At 26.6% G+C, this 24,167-nt stretch overlaps 1 protein-coding gene across 2 annotated transcripts in view; it reads left to right on the forward strand.

The window, feature by feature from the left end:
* LOC107439184 (uncharacterized) overlaps positions 1-24,167 on the forward strand; it is a 73,593-nt gene that overhangs the window by 22,074 nt on the left and 27,352 nt on the right. The window contains exons 10-16 of one of the 2 annotated variants that reach the window (XM_016051688.3): positions 3,491-3,611; positions 6,738-6,842; positions 7,601-7,706; positions 9,777-9,941; positions 13,518-13,571; positions 18,551-18,768; positions 23,426-23,522. In XM_016051688.3, coding sequence (XP_015907174.1) covers positions 3,491-3,611; positions 6,738-6,842; positions 7,601-7,706; positions 9,777-9,941; positions 13,518-13,571; positions 18,551-18,768; positions 23,426-23,522 — 866 coding nt within the window. The remainder of the gene's footprint in view (positions 1-3,490; positions 3,612-6,737; positions 6,843-7,600; positions 7,707-9,776; positions 9,942-13,517; positions 13,572-18,550; positions 18,769-23,425; positions 23,523-24,167) is intronic. The other variant, XM_016051689.3, reaches the window with a different exon arrangement.

Below are 24,167 nucleotides of genomic sequence, written 5' to 3' on the forward strand. Positions count from 1 at the left end.
GGAATTAATGATATGTTATGAGATGTTTTAAAATGAAGTTTCTTTCAATGTGGTATCAATATTGTTTTTGGTTAATATAGGTTTTCAAGTCTTTTTGAATTACCACTTTCTTTGCAAAACAAACAATTTTCAATAGTTCCTTGAGGAAGAAGAAAACTTTTTATAGTTTTTCCTTTTTAATTTTTTTACGTTACTTTTATGTGATTTACAGTAAAAACCTGATGACCTGGGATTCAGCTAAGTGGTTTTTTCAAAATTTTTCTTAGAAAATCAACTGGATAATTTGAAAATCAGTATTTTTCATTTTTAATAAATTTTTTTTATTATTTTTTGAGCTTGAAAATTCTATTTTGTTGTATTGGTTCGCCAGAATTTCATATGTACTCTTCCTCTTTTTATCTTTTGCAGTAATCTATTTTTATGATTTATGATCAATAATAATTTAAAGAATTAGCAATGCAAGTGAGAAACAGTTTGCAAGAATGTAACAATAGTGCAACAAATACTCTCCCCTTTAACCAAAAAAGCTGTTGATGAATTCCCCTCTCTTACAAAGATTGACGAAAATATGATTCCCCTTCCCCCTTTCTTCTGTTGCTGCAGGTGTGAAAAAAAAAAGTGAAGGAAAATATACAAGTCATTCTCTAAAACAAATGAGTGGAGGGAAATGCTTTCTTGAAGGTCAAGTTTATCTCCACTTTCAACTGATGGTCAACTATATTATATTTACTCTCAAAAATATATGATTTAAAAAATATAGAGATATTCAAGTAAAATGATCACGTGGACAAAAGAGGAATGCTTGAACTGCTTTATTTATTCTATATTTAACATTCATTTTAACGATTTTTAGTTTTATTATTTGATTTATTTAAAACATGAATATTATATATTAATTATACAAGAAATAATGCTTTCGTGATCATTTTATGCTTTAATTTTATGTAAAAGGAGAGTGTTTAATTTTTATATCTACTTTTTAAAAATTATATTAAAGGTTTTTAACTGTTTATCATTTAATAGGTTAAAATTTTAGAAATTTAAAATTAGTGAAAAGAAACTGTATACGTTTGTGATATTTTTGTGTAGTATAACTTTGCACAAAACAAAATTTATTTTATTTAATTACTATTAATTTTTTTGAATTATTGTAAGGATTTTTAGCTGTTTATTCATTTAATTTAATAATATTAAAGTATTTGAAATAAAATTCTATTAAAATGACGTGATACGATCGCTACTGTTCTATATGGTAAGATTTTGCACTGAGTTAGATTATTTTCATCAATTTATTGTATTTTGATAACTTATTTTAATTATATTTAGGTTCTTAATCATTTGGTTTATATAAAATTCGACTTTTTTAAATTAATATTTATTAAAGTAATGCTTTTGTGAATGTATTCCGTATTAATTGTGCACTATTGTACACACTACAATTTTTCCTACATTTGAAAAGTTATGATGAAAATTAAAAAAATATGTAATATCTGATTTTAAGTAAAATCACAGGTATTAATTTATTGTATATTTAATAATTATGTTAATAGCTTTTAAACGTTTAATAATTTATTTTGTATATAACTTGTTATTTGTAATATATGTGTTAACTCGGTGATTGATCATGTAGTTAAGTTTTTGCAGCGTATCATTGTGCGGTGCATCAAAATTGGATTTATGTTTCAAAACAGTGCATTTGATTAATGAGATACTTTTGTAACAAATAAAATATGTGTTAGTAAATTGTTCAGTAATAATTTACGAAACAAAAATTCATATTGAGAAACTAACTTAAAAGCTAAATTTTTGTCATTTTTAAAGTTTAGATGAATCAGGTATAAAATTACTTTAAATTAATCAAGACCTCTGCAGTTACAACATTAAATACTTGTTCTGTCAAATAAGAAAGCTTATATTAAATAATACAGTTTTTCCCCCATGTCACAGTGATAATATCCTTGGAACAATTTGTTCTTTTCATATATAAGTAAAAATCTAAAAAATTCCGTTTAGTATATTCTTGTGAAGATTATTCTTGTCTTGTTCATAGTAGGATGAAAGTAAATTTTCCTTCTTTGCAAACAATTTTGGTGATTTTGATCTCTAGAGATCTATCTATTCATTTTTCTAATTTTGAAAGTCATCTTGCTTTCTGTAATTTGAAAACTTCAGTATTGGGTTAAATATATTTCAAAAGCAATGTAAGCAAATATCTTTTACAAGTTAATATGTATATATATATATATATATATATATATATATATATATAAAACGGTAAGAAACTGCTCACCCTCCAAAGTTGGTTTAATAGTATATCACTTTTTAAAAGTTGCCTTGAATCTTAACTGATTTAATGAAATTTTACTGATTCACTGATTTTTAATGAAGTGTTAAAAAATTTTAATATTTATTTTCTTTATGCTTCAACTAATTTTCAAAAAATCTTTTCATTCGTTCCCCTCCCCTTCTTTAATACCAATGAACTTGCTATAGCTTCCCAGAGAATGAAAAACATTTTTATGTTACAAATACTTGTCCACCAACTTCCATTATCTATAGTTATTTTACTGATTTGACTCTTTTAAATTGTTTGAATGTTGACATTAATAGCCTTAAAATCGATACAATTCTCAAAAAAATTTCACAACTAAGGAATACACATTTTTTTACGCATACTAAGAAAACTGAACTCCAGGAGGAAAAAAAGGTTTAAAATGACTTTAAAGAAACTAACTTCATAATAATAAGTTCATAATAAAAATTATCCTTTCCTGTGAGGTTTTTTTTTTTGTTGATAAAGATGAATCTTATGATCCTGTGATACCACCTTTTCTCTCTCTCTCTCTCTCTATTTTTTTTTACTGTATTTTTTCCTCCAAACTGTAGTTTCAAAAATTATTTGTTCAATTTTTCTAATTTCTGCAATGCTTTTACATTTAGCACTATTTACCCAATTCTAGCTCTTGTGCCATTAAACTATTTATCTAACGCAAAACATAAATCGATATTTTATGATATTGTTATTATAACATTAGTGTACAAAAACTTTACAGTAACTCATAACTGAAAATGTTAGTTTTATTTTAATAAATTGTTTTATTCTGAAAAATTGAAAATTATGCCTTAAGAGCTGGCAGAATAATAAAGAATCTCTAAACTTGTTTAAATTTATATCAATAGGTTTATTGTAATAAGATTTGTTAAATTTTATTAAAACTTCTAGAGAAATACCATTCAAATTTTTAAACTTTAATTTTTCAGGTTTTGATACTCAGCACATGATATATATTAACCATGTAATGAATAATTCGTATTATCTACTGATTTTTTATTGCACTTTTTTTGTGTATTTTTATATAGAACTGCGGAAAAATTAATATTACTGCTTTTTTAAATCGGAGAAAATGCTATTGTAAAATGTTTGATAAAATTATATAAATTATAAAAAAATCATAACATGATAAACAAAACTTTCAATTCTTTATTATAGGCCCTGAGGGTCTTGGACTAAGTATAATTGGCATGGGTGTTGGTGCTGATGCTGGGTTGGAAAAATTAGGAATTTTCGTAAAATCAATCACAATTTCAGGAGCAGCATATAAAGATGGAAGGTATTTCAAGTTTAAAAATATCTATTAATTTTCTATTTAAATATAAGTGTAGCATTTTATTTATATATTACTAACTCAGCATTCAATAATTGATTTCTTACCAAATATTTAGATTTTAAAATACTAAAATGTAATCTATGTTGTTTGAGTGACCATTTAATCACTAAAAAATTACTTGTTATTTACTGCTTAATTATTTTTATGCACTATCTTTTTTTTTATAGCTATGGATTCAGCATCTTCAAAGGTGGGGGTTGCCACAATTTGAAATATGTTACCTCAGCAGTTTAGCTAAAAGAAAGGCCTTCAAAAATACACTAATTTTTTTTCTGCAATATCAAAAAACTTAAAAAATGTATTGTCTTTACATAATAAGAACATTATTTTTAATCATCGTTAAATTAATTAACAATAAATTATTGTAAAAAGTTATTTTATAGATAAGTTTAATTTTATCTAAAAAATTTCACAGATAAAATCCAAAAAATATAACATATTTTTTATCTTCCCACTCCATTTTATTTTTTAAAATCGGTTAATTACTGTTTCCATCTGCTTTTCAATCTAAAGTAGGGTGTTAAAGTGTGTGCATATTCCATTGTTACCTTCTAATCATTATTAAGAATGAAATTCATATTGTTACCAATGAACTAGGGGTGCACAACCTGCAGCTCACCGACTGCTGATGTGCAGTCAGCAAAATTTTCTAAACGAAAAGATTTTTTTTTAAAGTAAAAAATATTGCAAATTTCAAAATTTGCGATCTTTGAGTGTCACTATTTGATGCATTCAATTTGCACAGATTATATTGTAAATCTATGTTTCTCGATTTCTTTTTCAGTTATTACTATGAAATTCCGCATGGTTTTAAGAAAGCCAGTATTTTTAGCGTATTATGGTGCAAGAATTTGAGTAATCACTTATTGATTCTTTCTATTTTGTTGATTTCATTATAAATTCAAGTGCAGTTTGGATCATTTTGTTCTTTTTTTTTTATATTAGTAATTATCAATTCCCATGTGGATTTTAAGATCCCGATACATTTATTATGAGATTACAACTCGTAAGTTATAAATAATGCATTTTGTTAATCACTTTTTTACTTGCTTTATTTGTGCCGATTTCGTCTTAAATCTGAGTGGTTTTTTCCCTTTTTTAAAGACAATTATTGTTACGCTTTTCCACATGATTTTGAAGATCTCGTATTTTTACTACGATTTTATGCCACCATACAAGCTGTAAAACGCATGTTTAAATAATCACTTTTTGACTTGCTTTGTTTTTGCCAATTTCATCATAGATCCAAGTTATTTTTTGGCAGTTTTTTCGATGCATTCTGTCATGGTTTGAAAAATGCAAATCTTTATTACAACATGCAAATTTAAATCACACACTTTAAAAATTACGTATTTACACCTTTTATTCACGCTAATTTCATCGTAAATGTAAGCATTTTTTTTTTTGTTGCAATTATTACAATGCTTTTCCACCCGATTTTGACGATTATGTTGTTTAAACTATGATGTTATTTAGACACATGAGTTTCTTATTGCACATTTAAATAATCAATTTTTGAGACTATTTTTTTTTGCATATTTCATCAGAAATGTAAGTTATTTTCTTGTCGTTTTTTTGGTAGTTGGTCACATTCATTTGTACGTGATATTTAGAATCCTAATATTTTATTCCAATGTTATAGCAATCTGAAAATTCGCAAAGTGGAGGAAAGTATGAGTTTTTAAACGGTCCATTGCTTGTACATAATTTTGTTTTAAATTTTTTGTAGCTTAAATTATTATTTTTTTTTTTTGAAAAGAAAAAAATACTTTTTATTTAAAATTCATAAACTTATTTATATATAATTCATATATATAAGTTTATGAATTATATATAACATAACATTTTTATATATAATTCATAATAATAATGCAAGAAATAGAAATAATATCTGAAGTATAATACTAAATAAGTATTGAATCGTATTTTGTACTTTAATGATTTTATTTTAGTTTTTGTTTAAACCATATAAAGTTCCTTTAATTAAAATATGCATGTATTTATTTACACTTTCATTCTGTGAGTATTACAGTTTTTTTTTCTTTTTTAGAGTTTATATTTTCCCCCAATATATATATATAAATATATATGTATAATATAACAATTATTGATAAAAAGGGAAATTGTTTTAGAAGTGTTTTTTTTTTTTTTCATTTTTGAATGAATTCGAATAAATAAAAATATTTAATTTTTTACAAAGATATTATTAATTTTTTTCATAAAAAAGTTTGTGCTTAGAACAGTAACATTTATATAGAAAATAATATATTTGCCCACAACATGACTAAATATGCATGTGGCCCTTTGTTAGTCAACCTCCTGTGCAAGTGGTTCTTCACTCGAAAAGGTTGTGCCCCCCTATATAAACCGTTAGTGTATCTCTAGTATAAAATTAACAACCATACCAATTATTTCCTATCATTTTATTATTTGCATTGTAAGATATATAAACTTTTACTTTAATACTTATTCAAACCTTTACTTTTTCTGTAGTAACTATGTTTAATTTTTCAAAACTTGGATTGAATTGGTTACATTTCTGAACAATAAAACATAAAAAAATAATATTTTTTTATTTTTTAAGAACTATTTAGCCAGTTTATTTAGATTTCTTATTTTTTCATTTAAACCTGCAAAATATAAAATAATTTAAAAATTTGTGTATTTTACAATTCAGACGTTTCTTGATCATTATTATATTTATTAATAGTGATTATTAAAAATCTGTTTTATTCACATAATAATTTTTGAATAAGCCAGTTAACTGGTTAATAGATCGTATGATGCACGTTAGGCATGTTTTTGTGTTGCACTTCATAACTTAAAATATTGGCATCACTTGTTAATTAACATATTAATGGACTATCCCCCAAAATATTGAGATTTAGTCTTAGTTATGAATTATTACCTAAGATGCAGTTTGTGAATTTCTGATCTTCAGCTCATAAGTTAACATTGTTATTCAGGTGTTCAACACTTGTGAAATTTAACATGCTGAATTTGTTTTTTTTTTTGCATTTGTTAATCGCTTTATCTTACTTTATTTATACTATATTATTTTCTATTCAGAATTGCTGTTAATGATCAAATCATTGAAGTAGATCAAAAGTCATTGGTTGGTGTTACACAAGCTTATGCAGCATCAGTATTGAGGAATACTTCTGGAGTAGTAAAGTATGATGTTCAGAATATTATTATAAAGATTTATTTTTTAATCTTTTTAACTGTTATATTAAATAGCAGTTTACTGTTATATGCCTTATCAGTAACAAAGCTATATTAAAATGTTCGAATCACTTATTCAACTTGTATAAAAATTACATATAATTAGTCTTTTTGTGTTTGATGTCTTTTAATTTAACACGCTTAATGCATATTTTTTCTGAGACTTATGCTCAGCGCATGTTTAAATACATTTTTTATAAATAATTATTAACCAAAGCTCTCTTAAATGAAAAGAACCTCACATCATCCATGTTATCAAAAGTCAACATTTTGCATCAAATGTTAGTGCATATGTCAGATAATTTAAAATGCTTTTAGAAACTAGCTATAAAATTAGTTCTTGATGACTGAGTATTTAGCTAAACTAACACTTTTCTCTCTTTCCATAAGATCTGAATGAAATTATTTTATGAAATTAATACATGAAGTGAAAAAAAAAATTTTTGATAAAAATATTAAAATGTGAAGTAAAATGGAGAGATAAACCACATGGCTACTTTTTCCTATCTTCAAAAATATCCCTTTCTCCAAAAAAAAAGATGAAAAAAAACTTTTTTAAGCTAAATATTTTAAGTCTTGTCTTAAAATTACTAGAAGTTTATTATAAATTGTGTTTTTTTGTTTTTTTTTTTTCTAACTATGAAAATCTTTGTGTTTATAAATTCTGACTAAAAAATTAATAAGTCTCTATTTTTTATTTATTCTAGGTTTTTAATTGGACGGGAAAATAATTCTGAAAACAGTGAAATAGCCCAGTTGATCTCTCAGTCTATTCAAGCTGATAAAGAGCACCAGAAAGTAATTGGTTATCCAGTAAGATCAGCAAATAAGAAATTTTTCTCACTGTATTTATATTTCTTACACTGTTATTTTTTTAAAAAAATTCTTTTAGTTAGCCTCAGTTTAGTTAGTCATCATTTTTAGATGCCTGTATTTTCTATTTCAAAAACTTTTTTTGGGTACATTTAATTTGTTTCATCTGATAAATATAATTTATCTATATTAATTATTACAATTATTAATGGTATTTAATTACAATTATTATGGTAATTAATATACTTAATTATTACAGTAATTGGTCATTAAGGAGTAATAATAAATTGATTAATGTAATTGTTTTCTCTTCTTGATCATAATCGTTTCTACGACAAAATCTAAATAATTTAAAATACTTACATACCTTAAACTAGGTATTCATACTTTGCGGTACTAATATGAATGCAAATTTATTTTTAATTTGGCATTTATGCGTACAATATTTAATTCTTTTTTAATAGTTCGATAGCCACGCTACTTTTCTAAAGGCAAATCTATTAAACCGTACCAAACATTAAGTTGATATCTTAGACTTTCAATACTGTAATTATAAAATGAACAATTTAAAAAAATAATAAAAACATGGCTTACCATCTAGTAAATACAAATTCTTTACTAATTTTGTAACTGTAGCTGAAATTTTATGAAACTAAGGGAAGGGTGTGATGAGTTCTGGTTTGGTTTGAAGATTGATAAATGACTAATTTTTTTTTATTAAAAATTAACCATTGGAAGAAAAAACTCTACTATAGCCTAGATTGTAAAATAGTATTCTGACACTCAGTATGCTATCTACCCAAAAGTATCCAAACAGTACAGAATCAGAGTGTCTTGAAACTTATCATTGATGAGCTTTTTATTTTGGACACAGCTTGAAATTTACTTTCAGGCATTCATCACACCTGGAGTAATGCTGGAATGCTGATGTAAATGTAATGAAGTAATGCTGAAATATGCATCATGGCAGGATGATCATTTTGGCTGGCTTCGTAATCAGCATTCTTATTTGTCCCTAAGGTGTTCTGTGGAATTTAAATCAGGGTTCTGAGATAGCAATTTTTTGAACACCCATTTTTTCAAATCATGTGCAAGTCCTGCTGGAAGAGAAATGGACTTTCCCCAAAATATTGCCATTGAGTTGGGAGTGAATGTCCAGAATGCTCGCATACATCTGAGTTCATGTTTTCAACCACAGAAAAAAGTACCCAGACTAAACACGTGAAAACCGCTCCCACATCGTGACCACCTCAAAGCTTTACAGTAGGCATAGTGCAATCACTTAAAAAGTGTTCATTGAACAGACAGAATGTAAAGCGAGACTTCAAGAAACATTTTCTACATGTCACACATTTACACAGCCATGGAATCCCAGGTGAACAGTTTACTACAGTTACCAGGTGAGTAGTTGGTGAACAGTTTACTACTAGCTCTAATGCCTGATGAACCTCTGAGTGATTTCAACTAATAAAGATTTGTAATTTTGTTTCACTATCCTTTTCAGAGATCTATGATTATGTTCACTAATTTTTTTAGCCGGCCACTTCTATTTTCTACAGTTTCACTGCCTTGATATTTCTGCAGAAGGTCTAAAATTTCATGAATTGATTTCCCACAAAGGTGACACTCCGCTGCCAGGATTGGAGTCACTAAGCCTTTTTGGCTTGCTTTTTGTCTCACAAACTCATAAATATGACCTAAAAACTACTACCAATACTTTAAAAGCTCCAAATTATGTCACCAGCCACATCCTTTTCTTTTGATAGGTATCCAGTTATTTTGCCCGATAGTGTAATGTAAACAAAAGCCAAATAATTTTGAAATAAAGTTAACATTTTTTATTAATCTTGAAATTATTTTAATATTTTAAGTGCCAAAAATTCAAAATAGTTATATTGTAGAACAGTAACCGAGTAATAATATAAACATTTAGACTTCTTTTGGATGTGATAATTCAAAATTTTGTTTTCTAACATCATTCATAATTTAATATTTGTCAGGCACTTTTATATATAAATAATATTTTTTATTTTTCAATTTTATTGCCTAATAAGTGTAATTTTTTCATAGCGAGATGAGGATCAAAGTGGAGATAGCTCTCACTTGTCTCAAGGATCTACTCCTGAAGAAGGTGAAGATGCTCCAACAGTAGAGGTTTTTGATCTTACTAGTGGCAGTAGTGGTTCATTGTCACCAGATACAGATGTTGAAACTTTGCGTTCTAAATTGAAAGAGGTAATTCATTTTATTTCTGGATTTACAGATTTCATAAGATTTTAAATCCAATCTATCTGAGAGATTATTTTCATGGTGATTTTGACTGTTGAGAAATTTTATGATACAGTACAAAACCATTTATCCGGTATACAGAAAACCAGGGAAAATTTCGCTAAAGTGGGCAGGGAAGGGGCAAATATTTTTTTTTATTTTTTACTGTTCGTCTGAAAGAATTGGTGGTTTTCTGGTAAGCTGCTATCAATCAAACATAAAGGAGCGACTTGCTGACTTCATTTTCTCTTTGATTTATGAGAGGGAGGGGGAAATGCATTGCACACATATATCAGTGAAGAGAAGGTAAAAGAGAAGTAAAAAAGAAACTTTTATCCCTATACTGTATTAAGAAAAAGTGAAATGGAATTTCAAAATATTAATTAGAATACGGAAATGATTAAAATACAGCTATTTTTTATTCAATATAAAGTAAAAATATAGTTAAGCTGAATTTTATCATTCAAAAAATAATCAGAAGAATTTAATAAGTTTTAACTCAAAACGTGCTAGTGGAGGAAAAAATGCAAGAACCATCAAGCTTTGTCTGGATTAGTACTACCAAAATTCATAATTTATTAAAATAAGATGAATAAATTATTATTGGTTCCAAGTAAGTGATTCGAAAGAGAGTTATAAGACATCTGTTTGAATCCAAATTTGAGTAGTTATTTTTTTAAACCAATATTTAAAAAGCGGATTAAATAAAATAAAAAATTGGTAATATGTATTAAAACATTGTTTGCCATTGCTTATAAGAAATAATGTTTTACAAAATAAAAAAAATAAATATGAATCGGATCCTGTTAAATTTAGAATCTTTAATGAAAATTCGGAAATCGTCTGAAAGAAAATGATGGCTTCGTTCTCCTCAAGAATTCTCAAGTCAGGAGAAAACACAGTTTTAACCCAATACCAGAAACTGTCAGAGAATCTGACGCTATCAAATTGGGGGATTTAACTCTTTCATTTTCAATACCATAATTTGTGCTTGCACAATAGGGGATTAGAAAGATCTGAATTTTGTTTTTTCTGTACCAACCGTCATAAGGTGCATCCTCAAGATTCTTCTGTTATTCTAAATTCTCGTTCTCAATTGTATGTCTGAGTAAATGAACTTGAAACTTCTGCTTTGATATTATTGACATGTTAGCTTTTCTTTCAATCCATTTTTGTTATTTTTGATTTATTATGACAAAATATTGTTTTATAATTTCGCATAATACATTAATATGATTAATTATACAAATGAAACATATTTTTATCATCTGTTATATTTATTTGACAACTATTAACGAAATAATATTTTTCAATTGAATAAATTTTAATTCTTTAGAAGTCTGGTAGCATTTTTAAGTTTTTACTTTATGTAGAATCACATCTGCTTTCATAAAAACTGTCCTTTATAAAAAAAAAATTTAAAGAGAAGATTGTTTATTAATACAAAGCAAATAATTATTTATTAATAAAAGCAGATTATTTTATGAAGCAGATTACAGCTTTCTCTTTTTAAAAGTGTAATGTTTCTGATTCCACTACATTTTGAGTTTTTTTTTTCCACCGTTCACAATAAATTAGTTCTTTTTATTCATGAATTTTAAGATAAAGTTGTTGTTTTTTTTTAATTCAATTGAGGTAACCTAACATCTTATAACATTCTGACTTATCCCAGGTTTTAATATTTTACTATCGTTTTCATTTGGAAATTTTCAAGTGTTGTTTTTGTTTAATTTAATTACTAAGTTTTCCTAGTATTTTATTGTTTTCTTTTTTTTTTCTTATAATTAGGCATAGTATATTAGGTTTTTTCCTTATGCTTAGCATGAGCCCTGTATATCTGTTGATGTATTTTAACAAACCCAGGTGGCTTTACTGGGGTGCAGAAAATTCTCAGGGCTTAATATCTAAAATAAAGCCTAGCGAAAAAAAATTTAGTTGCAATGGCCTTTTTAATATATTTTTAGAAAGTAAAGTCTGTATTTTGTTAAATTTTCTGTTCAGAAAAAAGAAATTTGATTTTGAAAATTTCTTGAATTTATTAGCCTATGTATTTAAATAATAGCAATCAAAGTATATTGAAATAGTAATAATATATAATTGTAATTTGTAAAGTGGCAATTTTTTATGATGAAAAATTTTGTAGCAATATTTTCATTTTCATATTCAGACCAAAAATTTCCTTGGAGCTGCCTGAATTTCTCCTGAACTATGTTCGTGCAATCAGATATACTCTGAACCACTGGAGTTTACAATTCAAATAAATTGCATGCAATAAGTATAATGTGTATGTATATTGCACATTATTTATTTTATTGATAAGTAATTTATTTAGCAAAATTTTTAATATACTTTTTTACTTATTTAGTTCATTTATATTAAATCAGATTAATGTATTATTAACAATTAATTAAAAATCAGATTAGTGAATTATGTTTTTCTTCATATAACTTTGTATAAAAAGTTTCTAAGTTAAATTTATTAAACATTAACATTAAGTTAATAATTTCAAAGAACAATTTAGCTTGCTAACTGCAATAATAAATAATAATTGTTTGAAAATTCATTCATTCATTCCAGATAACAGTGAAAAAAATGCACTTGGTCTAGGAAAAAATCCACTGGGTTTTTCTGGGCTAGGCCAATCTTTGTGAACCCTGTTTTAAATGCTCTTCCTGCACATGTATTTATTTATTTTAATTTTCTGTGTTATTGATTTAAAAAAGACAAACCAGTTTACTAATTTTCCAGTTAAAAAGATTACTTCCTTTAAAAATTTAGACCTAAGTTATATAATTAAAAAAGTTTATACATAGTTTTATTCTGTACATGCAGGCTTTTTTAGAAGACACAAAGCTCTTCTGTTATAAATTGGTTACTTATACATTTATTACTATTAAAAATATCTCGTAAAAAGATGTTAGTGCTAGTAAGATTTGTCTTTGAAAGCCAGAAGAAATTACGGGGTCAGACTTAAGATACATGTTTTTGTGGATAATTATCTCTTATGTGAGAGAAAATGACAAACTTGTACAGAGCAACAAATTTCATGAAGCACAAAAAAACAACAAGAGATAAACTGAAATGTCTAACATTCCTTTATCTTTTCATCTCAAAGTGTGTACACAAAGCCAGGCACCCCATCGAATGCTACCTGCCCGTGACCTCATTCTTTTAATAAAACAGGCAATTTTCTCTATCAGAAATGTTACTATTGTGAAAAGTATTATAAATTTACCTATACACATTCAATAAATGTTTTTTATACTCAAGTGCCATTAAGTTATTTATATTCTTACATTATCTGAATTTAAGTAAGTAATTTAAATGAGTGAGTTATTATCCAGTTTATTTGTTTAAAATATGTAAATATTTAAAAATTGTATATTAGCTATATCTACATTTAAGAGATAAGAGGAGGCTCTTTATGTTAAAACAATTTTTGTTTCATAAAATAAACAAATTCCGACTTAATAATTAAAGGTGGCTTTGCATTGTGGTTCTTTACTATATGTGTGATGATACATTATTAGTTTTATTATTTAGGTTCAGTATCGAAGTGCTCTTGCAGAAGCAGATCTACAACAAGCCAAAGAAAAGGTAGGACTAAAAATTTTAACTTTTTACTTAAAGTTCAATTTTTGTATTGTACCGATAGTGTGCATGCTGAAATTTTGGTTTGATTGGATTGTTTTAATTGCAATTCTCTGCATGCTGCTCTTTAATGAGATTAAAAAATTAAATGAAACAGAACAAAAGTATATAGTTTCTGCAGTTTTTATATTATCAGAATTTTCATTTCGCTTCATTGACTTTGTTAAATATATTACAAAATATTATTAGATAAAATACATTTTAAAATTGTAATTCTAGAACTGCTACAAGTTTATTACTGTTTCTGCCAAATAGGTTAAATTTATTATTACATTGCTTTATTTTTTATTTTTTTAAGAACTAATTCTTCGTTAAAAATATCTTGTAGGAAATAATCAGGGCTCCCCTGGGTCAGGAGAATCAAGAAAAACCTGGAATTGTTAGGGAATTTTATTTTGACTTAAAAACGCCGGAAATAGTCAGGGAAAGTTGCATTTTTTTACAGAAACCTGGAAAATTCATACATCATACCTGGAAAATAACCAGTCCTAGAATTGTCAGTTACAGTTAAAATTACATGGTATACATAAAATATAATCTAGATTTACATTGAAATTTTTTTGAAATACCTGGAAATGTCAGATTATATAAAAAAAAATTTTTTTAGCTGGTTATATACAGTACGGTATTTTATACAGTAAATTTATATTTGATGACTAATACAGAGTTTGTATGCACATTAATAAGAGTTATTAGCATTAAATATTTAGTATTACGTATTTAGCTTTACACATTACTAATATTTAAACTGGCACTTATATAATAGTGAAATATCAAAGTGAATAATGTTAATTATTCACTTTGACCACACCTTTAAAAGCAAATAAACATTCATGAAATACTGATGTTATTTAAATGGATGGAAACATGTTTTCTTTTCAATTTTAGATTTACTCAAAAGGCATTCAAAAAGCATTAAACATTATAAAATTGCAAGTGTTTGATTATTTCCTATGATTTCTTAAATTAATTATTCACTGTCGGAAAAAGTCATAAAAATTTGAAGGTTAAAAGAATAAATTCATTAAAAATGGCTTAGATTAACAAATCTGCACATGTAAACATGAATAAATATCTCTTAATAATTCTTCATGTTAAAGTAAGCCAATTTTGAACATGGGAGTAAATTAAATTTCCCAGAAAAGTGTGTCTTCTAAAAGTAGTGAAATTGTGACTACAATTTGAAAGTAATTTGTAGTCATTACATTTAAAAGAAAAGTAGTTGTAGTTAACTACAAAAATAATGTTGTTTTTCCGACCACTGTTTGTGATTTTATACAGTCTCTAGGGGAGAACTAATTTCAAAATTAAAAATCTATAAAGCAAAGGGTGATAGAAAAATGAAGCAAATTGTATGTTAAATGTGAAAACTGTAAAAATTGTATGCATAGTCTCGGAATTAAGTTACAGAAGTAAGTTAAGTTACACTGTACGGCATACAATGCCCATTAATGGCATTGTATGCCGTACAGTGTCTTGAAAAAAATACATGCTATATGATTGTCATCTGACCTGTGAATTTTCAGTACCTGAAACTCATGTTGTTCAATAGAGTGGATGTTTTAAACCTCCTAACCCTGTACGACAACCTTCTTTTATGTTTTAACTCTGTAACTGATCGTGCTGGTCATCAGTAATTTGTAGTTTCATCTGTTGGCAATTTTTGTAACTAAATTCTGAAATTCCTGTAAAATAATTATTCAGCTTTCACAATGAACATATTGTTTGTTTCATTCATTCCTCTAAAGGCCTTTGTTTCTGAGAATTTCAATTTTGAAATAAGTCAGTCCAGGGTATCCGCGCACCTGGAAAGTCATGAATTTTGGCATTGAACAAAATTGGTCATGAAATGTCATGATTTTAGCTATTTTTTTTAAGAAAATCATGGAAACTCATGGATTTAAGTCACTAAAAAATCTAATTTTTAAAATGGGATTTAAAAATATCCCCCCCCCCCTTCATGGTGTTCCATATATCTGAAGTTGTAATAAAATCCCCACACACAGTCGTATTTTATTAAAAAATAAAATGTTTTTATCATGTTCTATGAAAGTTATGGTGTTCTTTCGAAAAATGAAAGAAAAAACATTATTTCTAGATCGAATTATGTTTTAAACTTCTGTGATTTCAGAATTTTTGTTATTATTTATTTTTATTTTATCAATTTAAAATTCTAGCTGAAGCAAGCCAGTCATTGGCGAATTTTTTTTAAATTCCGAAATAAGAGCAGAAAAATCAGGAGTATTTCTTTCCTTTCGGATGAATAAGAAAAGTATCTTTGTAATATAATTCCGCAGAAAAAAATTATTTGTTTTGTAGTTTTTTCAGCTATTTTATTGCTTCAACTCTTTCTTTATTCTGTTTTTTTAAATTTAAAATCATTAAATATGACTATGCAAAGTATAACAGTTTTGGTTATACCTATCATTTCAATTTATGTTATTACAGTGGAAAGTCGCGTATCCGGAATCGGCGGGACTTTCCTAAGTCCGGATAATCGATTTTTCCGTATAATAGACCCCCAAAGTAAACAGAGATTAAAATGATTTGAATCTAAGAAGCAGAAATTAAATAACATTATTTTTCGGGCCATAATGTTTTAGTATTAGAATGATATCTTATCAATCAAAAACAAAATATTTAAAAAATAATAATTATTGCTATTATAAAAATAAATATAGGAAACTAAAAAAATTTACAGTTATGAAAATATTAATTGCTCTCTCCGCCATTTTGAACTAGAACGTTTCAAGCAAGAAGGGGAAATTCCCGTCATTCATTCATTAAGGTGGGTAGGTGAAGAAGCAAAATTCATTTCCTTCTTACTTGTCATTCAAGTTGAAGGGGGGGAAGTGACAAGTTCTTATTTTCTCTCCTGTCATTGGCTATCAATCAAGCATAAAGGCGTGGCATCCTGATTGGGTTCTCTTTATTTTTTCTTGTGTGACTAAAGGGGATTCCCCCTCCACTTTAACGTTTGCTGTGTTTACCCTTTTTCACAGTACACTAACACTATTCCCTAACACTTTATCAAAAAGGTTCCAGGAAATGCCTCTTTTACTAGCCAGCTGCACAGGAAAGAAGGGGGGAGGGGACTCAATTGTGCTCTTTTGAAAACAAATCCCCCCCCCCTTTCCTGCATTCCAGAGGAGGAGCGTTACTAACGGTACGGTCTTGGTAGATCTTCTGTTCTCTTTTCTGTTGATTTATGGGTTTAATGCATAGATCACTAGAAGCTAAGAAAGGAAAAAACCTGTCAAAAAACTTTTTTTTTTTTTAAGAGAGTGGGGAAGATGAAGAAATGTTTGTTTATTTTGATTGTTAAAAAGTGTCCGGGAAATTGACCTTTCCGGAAAAGGGACGTCCGGATATGGGACGTTATACTGTATAATGCTTTTTAAAATTTCTTGTTGTGTTTTTGTTGGAGAAAATAGTAACTTCGTGAAGTCATGAAAAATTCTAGGAATTAGTCATGAAAAGTCATGAATTTGAAAATCTAAAATGTAGCAGATACTCTGTCAGTCTGTCTGAACAGTGTTTTTAAACTTAAAGTGCAACAACTCTTTTTTTATTCACTGAAATATTGTCTCATATTTTCCTAATTTATTTGTTGTAATTGTATCATTTTTTTTTCCAACTACAATAAAAAGTCTTGCATTCGAAATCACCAAGAATTTCGCAAGTCTTGAAAATACATTTTTCAGTATAATAGGTCTTTAGAGTAAAAAAAGATCAAAATGTGTGTTAATCAACAAAGTTATGGATAGTTAATGTCAATTTTCATACAGTAACATTTTGTTAGCGTTTAAATGACAATTATAGAATCTTTTTATTTGAAGAATGTTGAATATAAAGTAATTCTCACTGGTAAAAAAAATCCAAAATAAACAGCAGATAAATTTGACTTTCTCTTTCATGAATAAGAACAGTTTTTTCTCCATTTTTATTATTTCATTGTGAGAGTTATGAATACAGACATTATGCAAAAAATGACGTTTAAGAACATGCTCCAAATTTAACAAGTAAATCCTATTAAATAATAAAAGTAATAGGCAACAGAATTTGAAAACTTTTTAATTAATGACATTTTCGAATCAAAACAAATTCTATTTACAGATGTTTCTTTCAAGCACCATTAATATTTAGCTTTATTTCTCTCTGCAAAGTTTATTTTCTTTTTCTTTAACCAGGAGGACACACATCTCCTGAGTAAGCATTAAGACTTATGGGAGTCATAGAATGACCTCAAATTAAATTCCTTCATGTGCTGCTAATAAATATAGTTTTAATCGGAAACATAACACTTTTGAGATTTAGATATGTATAATTTAATTATTTGTAACTTAGAGGAGAAGCAGGTGGCTAGTTTTCAAGAATTAATTTTTGGAATGCATGGGGTCATAGAATGTCCTCTGCAAGTCTTACCTGTTAATACTCTTGTCTTCTCAACTCTTTAAGTTTGTTCATTAAAGCAGTATAAATGTTTATATCCACAACACAGTAAAAAAAAAAAGAGGAAATTGTTTTCTTTTTTTTACATGATATTTTACAAAAACTTGTGAATTCTAAAAGTGGAGATGAAATTTTTATTTTGTTTGTTAAAAGGTATCTGAAAAAATAGATGTTTCAGGAAAACGGACTTTCCAATATGAGACTTTATTCTGTATAAAAATGTCTTCAAGTATGTATAAGTCAAATTAATAAATTATCATTAAGCAAGAAAATCTTTGATTTACCAATAATCACATCTAGGTTTTTTCTTTGTTATAACTTTAAGAAAAAAAAAATTTCGAAACAAATTTAATATGTGTTTGGTGTAGTTTTAAAACAATAACTGAACTCTTGGACCTTTGTTTGCTTATACAATTACTGTGTCATGTTTAAAATTTGTTTGAAACTTAATATTTTGTTAATTTTATTTGTAGTTGCAATATGTTGAAAAAATGGAGTCAGAGCGCCAAAAAATGTTGAAAAAGATTGATAGTTTACAACATCAGGTAAATGAAAAAGAATTATCAATGCAAGCAGCAAAACAACAAATAGAAGAGTATAAATTTAAAGTAGGAAAAGCTCAACAACAACTTCATGATTTAGAGAAAAAATACAGTAAGGCTAAGAAGATCATTAAAGAGTTTCAGAAAAGGTATATATTCTCATCCTTAACTAATGTGTGGAAAAAAACAGTGTGTAATAATGGGATTTAAGTTTTAAATTTCTTGATTGATTTCTTTAATAAGCTAGTAGAGTTATTGTTTGTACTTGCTTAAGGTGTGCACATTCTAATAACTTTTTTTCCATCAACTTTTAAGGCGACCTTTAAAATTGTAAATACTAGAATGTTGAAAGGTTTTTACTATTTGAATAATGAATTTACACAAGTCTCTATAGTAGCATATTTATTCTTAAAAGAGTAATAAGCCAGTAAATACTGTGAACAATAGGCATGTCAATCATAAATTATTCTTATTAGTAGTAGTATTTTATCATTATATGAAAATCACACACAGTCAAATCCCATTTAGTCGAAGGGTAGCAAAAATCTTTTCGTTTTAACAGATAAAATAACAAAAGTCATTATAGATTATTTTAAAAAAAAAAACACTAAAGCAAAAATATCAAAACATTTAAGTGGTATGTTTAAAAATATTTTTTATAGTCATTTTAAGTTAAATAGTAATTTTATGATATAACGCACCATTCTAACATGAACCTACAAACTAGTCTGGTTGATTCCTAGCTTCTCTTATTTATCTTAACAAAGTAATTTCAGTTTCTTCATTTTTAGTAGTTCTCATCCATTTTCTCATGGGATCAAACTGATTGCACAAGACATTAGTTTTCAAAAGAGTACTTGCAGGTATTCCATACTTTGATGCAATAGCTGATTTTTATCCCATCACTTGCATTGTATAAAATTATCTGCTTAGTTTCTTAATTAAGAGGCTTTTTTCTCATTTATTTTCGCAACCAAATGAAATATTCACAATAACCACCTAGGTTGGCACCACTCACATTGTAAAAAGTCCATGTTCTCATTACATGCTTAGTTGATGACATCACCAATTGCTAATTGACGTGAACTAATTGTGATTCCCAAACTCAGATCCAAGAAGTTCGGGAAAAGTGATAAACTTGTTTTAACGAGGGAGGTTGCTGCATAAGTTGCGATGACAAAATTAGTTTTCATTAGGTGCAAAATTTGCTTCTCCCATTTTGAAAAAATTTGTTTTTATGTTCATATTAAACAATGCAATTATTTTTGTTTTCAAAGATAACATGATGTGTAAACTTGTAAGCGTAAATTCAGATTCACGGTAAAGTGTGTCCCACTTAAATAAATCCACCTTGATTTTGTGTTATAGCCAGATGCAAAGAAAATTAATGAGAATCAAATATATATATAAGAAAGTACTTACAAGAATAACTTACAAGTACTCAGTTACTAAATACTTACAAGAAGAACTGACTTCCTACTCTACCTTGTTCGAGAAAAAAATTTATTAAGTAAAAAAGGAAGGAAAAAGTGTCATGCTGAAATGCTGCCACTTTTGATTATAACCAAAATACATACCATGTTTTACATGACTTACAATATATGATGTTGCATACCATTTACTAATCCTATAGAATCAATATGTCAAGTTTCAATGGTGGCAGTGTTCATTTCTGCCACTGACTGAAACTTCTATATTTTGGCATATACCGCATTCACTGCCATTAATTGCTAACATTGCAACTGGTGCAGCAAGAATTTGATTTTAGACTTATAAGTCTGTCACATCTCTAAAGGTTCTGAACGTTTGTGGGGGAAAAAACTTGTAATGTTTCTTTATCAGGTAAACTGAAATTTGTTGATGTATTAAGAATATTTTGTTAGTTATAAGCATTCCAAACCCAGAAGGGAATTATGACACATCTTGCATATATATTTATGTAGAAAGAGAGAGAGTTTTAGACTATTTTTTAACCTTAACAAACTACCTAATTTGTAGAGACAGACTACTGTAACTTTTTGTATTTTTTAGTGTAAAGTGATGTATATTAATGTATTTATTATAAATTTAGGAAATCTTCTTTTAAAATTTAAAAACAAATGCTTGAATAATTCTATCAAAATGACTTAGTTAAGTCATTTTGAATAAATAAAACTACTAGCTAGTTAGTTAGAAAAATAGCTAGCTAGTTATTTTTATTATTTCTTTAAAAAAAGAGGCACAACAATTTTGGACTATTAATTGAATTTCTATTTAATTGATAATTGAATCTTAATGTTGTTCTTTTCTGGTTGTTACCTTTTAAGTCCTTACCATTAACTGCTCTATCCTATTTCTCTACAAAAACTTCAATATTAATAACATTTTTGTAAGCTTCCGAAATGCAGAAACATCTACAAAATTCATTTTGTCAAAAGAGATTGTTATACATTCTATAGAATCTAAAAGCAAACATATTTAAATGACTTTTTTTGTTTGAAAAATACTTTTTGTATTGTTAATTAGTTGTTGGTTTCTATTCAGTTCTAATGAGCAATTCAAAACTAATTTTGGAAAAACTCGCCACTGTATTTATTAACTTACTCAGTTTCACCATATTCCATTAAACAAAATGGGTTAGATTTCATGCGTCTCCAAAAGTCCTTTGAATTTAATATATTAACCAATATTTTATTACTTAATATTGTAAAATTATGATTTTTTATGCCTTAAAAATAAGCATTTAACTTTGGGTTTGTCAAAGTGGACCCAGCTCAAAATAACCCAGTAGCTTTTTTTTAGATTTGACCCACTCAAAAATCTTTATCCTTAAACCTACCAAGTGGTACAATTTACAAGTTTGAATCAGAATTTTAATACATTTTCTTTGAAATTGTTAAGCCAATTTGTTTTAGAAATTAGTGACTGATTGTTTTATAAATTCAGCATTGTTACTATATATACAAAACATGAAGTAAAAGATATTTCAGTTGTCTGATTTTTTGAGACAAAATCAAAGATAAATGTACAAAATTCTATAAAAAAAAAGGATGCCCACATCTAAAAAAAAACATTTGCTAAATTATAATTTATCTATGAAACAAATTATGTGTCTTATTACTCATAACACACATTGCATGATTTATTTAAAATATAACCTTTTATGGTCTTTTACAGTACATTAACAGATATATATGATATGCATCTTGTATCTATTTTAAAATGAATATGGTGATCTATATATTATGAAAAATCTGCAGAAAGAAATATGCTCATATTATACCAGATCATCTTTATCTCTTTTAAAGATAAAGTTTTGAATTCATCGCCTCTAATTAATCAACTAGTCACTGATATGATGACAGCTAGACAATAAGGAATACTAAATATATATAAATTCAGTTTAAAAAAAAAACGTTGTTTAGGGACTAAAAATTTGAGAAGAACTTTCTATAATGTTTAAATTGTCAATAAAGGGAAATAACGAGAAAGTTTCTGTTATTTTAATCTTTAGTTTAATAAAACTGTTATAATCTTTGAGTTATGCTTATATTTTGCATTTTAATGAATAGTTACAAAAAACATCTTTTATTTACCATTTGTGTATCTTATTTCTGTTTGATAAAATTTTTATTAATTATGTAAGAAAGCTAAAATTATACAATGATAATATCTGATTAAATTATATATTAATGGAATGTGGGCATGTTCATTTTTTTTTTCATAAATTGAATTATGTTTATTACATTTCTGCAAGTTCATGAAAATCTTAAATTACATTTATGGAATGCTTAGAAAGTAAGTGTTTAAAATTTGTGATCTTTTTTTCCCCATTTATTTCCAAAGCTGAAGCTTCACTTTTAATGCTAATAACTTTTTGAGTATTTTAAGGCATACACAAGATTCATTCATGGAAAAAGTTTAAAAAACATACCATATGCTAAATCTTTTTACTATGTGTATCTACATTCCATGAATTTATAATTTGCAATGCTTATATAAATTCCATTATCATTAACTTTCTAACATTAATTCTAACAAATTATGTATTTATTTGCATTTTAAAACAGACTGCTTAATGTATCTTGCTTTATGTTTTACAAAGAATGATCTAAAAAATTTCATCATTTTGCAATTCATTATATATTTTGATTGCAGAAAAATGACTAAAATAGTAGTTGTCTGAACTATTTCTTCTATTAATCCCTTTGATATCAATCAAGCAATAATTTTTCAGTATATACTATCATACTGTATTTTATTCTCATATTTAGTGTATATAAATATGCATGTAAGATTTATATGGAAAATCCAATTTATCTGCAGGTAAAATAATTTGGGTATTTTTCTTAAGGAAACCAGGTTTTGACAAACCTTGATTTGTCCACAATTAATGTAGATAAATCAGGATGCTGATACATTAAAAAAATATACAATAAACCCTGTCATATCATATATCATTTTAACTTTATAAAGCAAAAGGAAACTAATAAATTTTGACATGCTTTTAAGAATATAATTAAAATCTAGTGGAGGTAAAAGGCATAAATATTTTAAAATAATTTATATGCCCCTCACCATTTTGAATCTAATATTTTAAATATTTAAAAAAAATATATAACTATTGAAATTATAGCTACAAATAGTTACTAAATACGCGTCACAATTTCAAACAAAAATTTCATTTTCAAATATTTAAATATATATGTTATACATATAAATTATTTTATTATCCATTAAAGAATAATCAGAGTTACTTTTTAAGATTTTCTTTCAATTACTAACTGTTTATTTAGTGTTCCATTTATCTTTTATTCATTATTACAGGGAAAAAGATTATATTCAACAGGAAGACTTTAGAGTTCAACAAATTCAAGAGAAAGACCAAGAATATAATGCATTAGTTAAAATATTAAAAGACCGGGTAAATATTTTTTGATGAAATTTAAATCATTGTTTAAAATGATTTGATTTTTCACATTTTTTATTTGAACAGTGCTTTTTATCACTCTAATTAGCAACACTCTTAACCCAAATATGATAGACTGGAAAGTAAGTTTTCATCATTAGAGAAAATTACTTTATCCATGATAAGATTTGAATATTAAAGCTTAAAAAATTTGGAAAATATAAAAATATATGTTTCTTCATTATGTAAGTAATTAAAGTGTCAATACTGTTAAAAACTGAATTTGCAATTTTGCCAATTGTGTAATACTTTCCTTTTCTTAAAAAATTTAAATAACTCTGACACTTTAATTGAAAGAAATTTCAATTTTGCTGTCTAAAAATTTGAAATTAAATTAAATTATTCAAAAATGGCTAAGAATGTTTTATTATAACAAATAAAAATTATTGTGCAGTTTTTGCTAACTTCTTTCTGATTGTTTTTCTTGAAAGTCAACCTCATTTCTTGACTTATGCATGCAACTTAAAATTAAATGTTTTCAGTCATTGTGGATTTATTGTTTGATTGCCTAACTTTGAAAAAAATTTAACAGGATGACTTTAAACATGTGTTTAAAAAGTTTCTAGTTCTTATTTTTATCTATTTTTGTCTGTTTCTGCA

Source organism: Parasteatoda tepidariorum, chromosome 11 (genome assembly GCF_982258835.1).
Source record: "Parasteatoda tepidariorum strain Cologne lab strain chromosome 11, Ptep-v5.0, whole genome shotgun sequence".
NCBI lineage: Eukaryota > Metazoa > Arthropoda > Arachnida > Araneae > Theridiidae > Parasteatoda > Parasteatoda tepidariorum.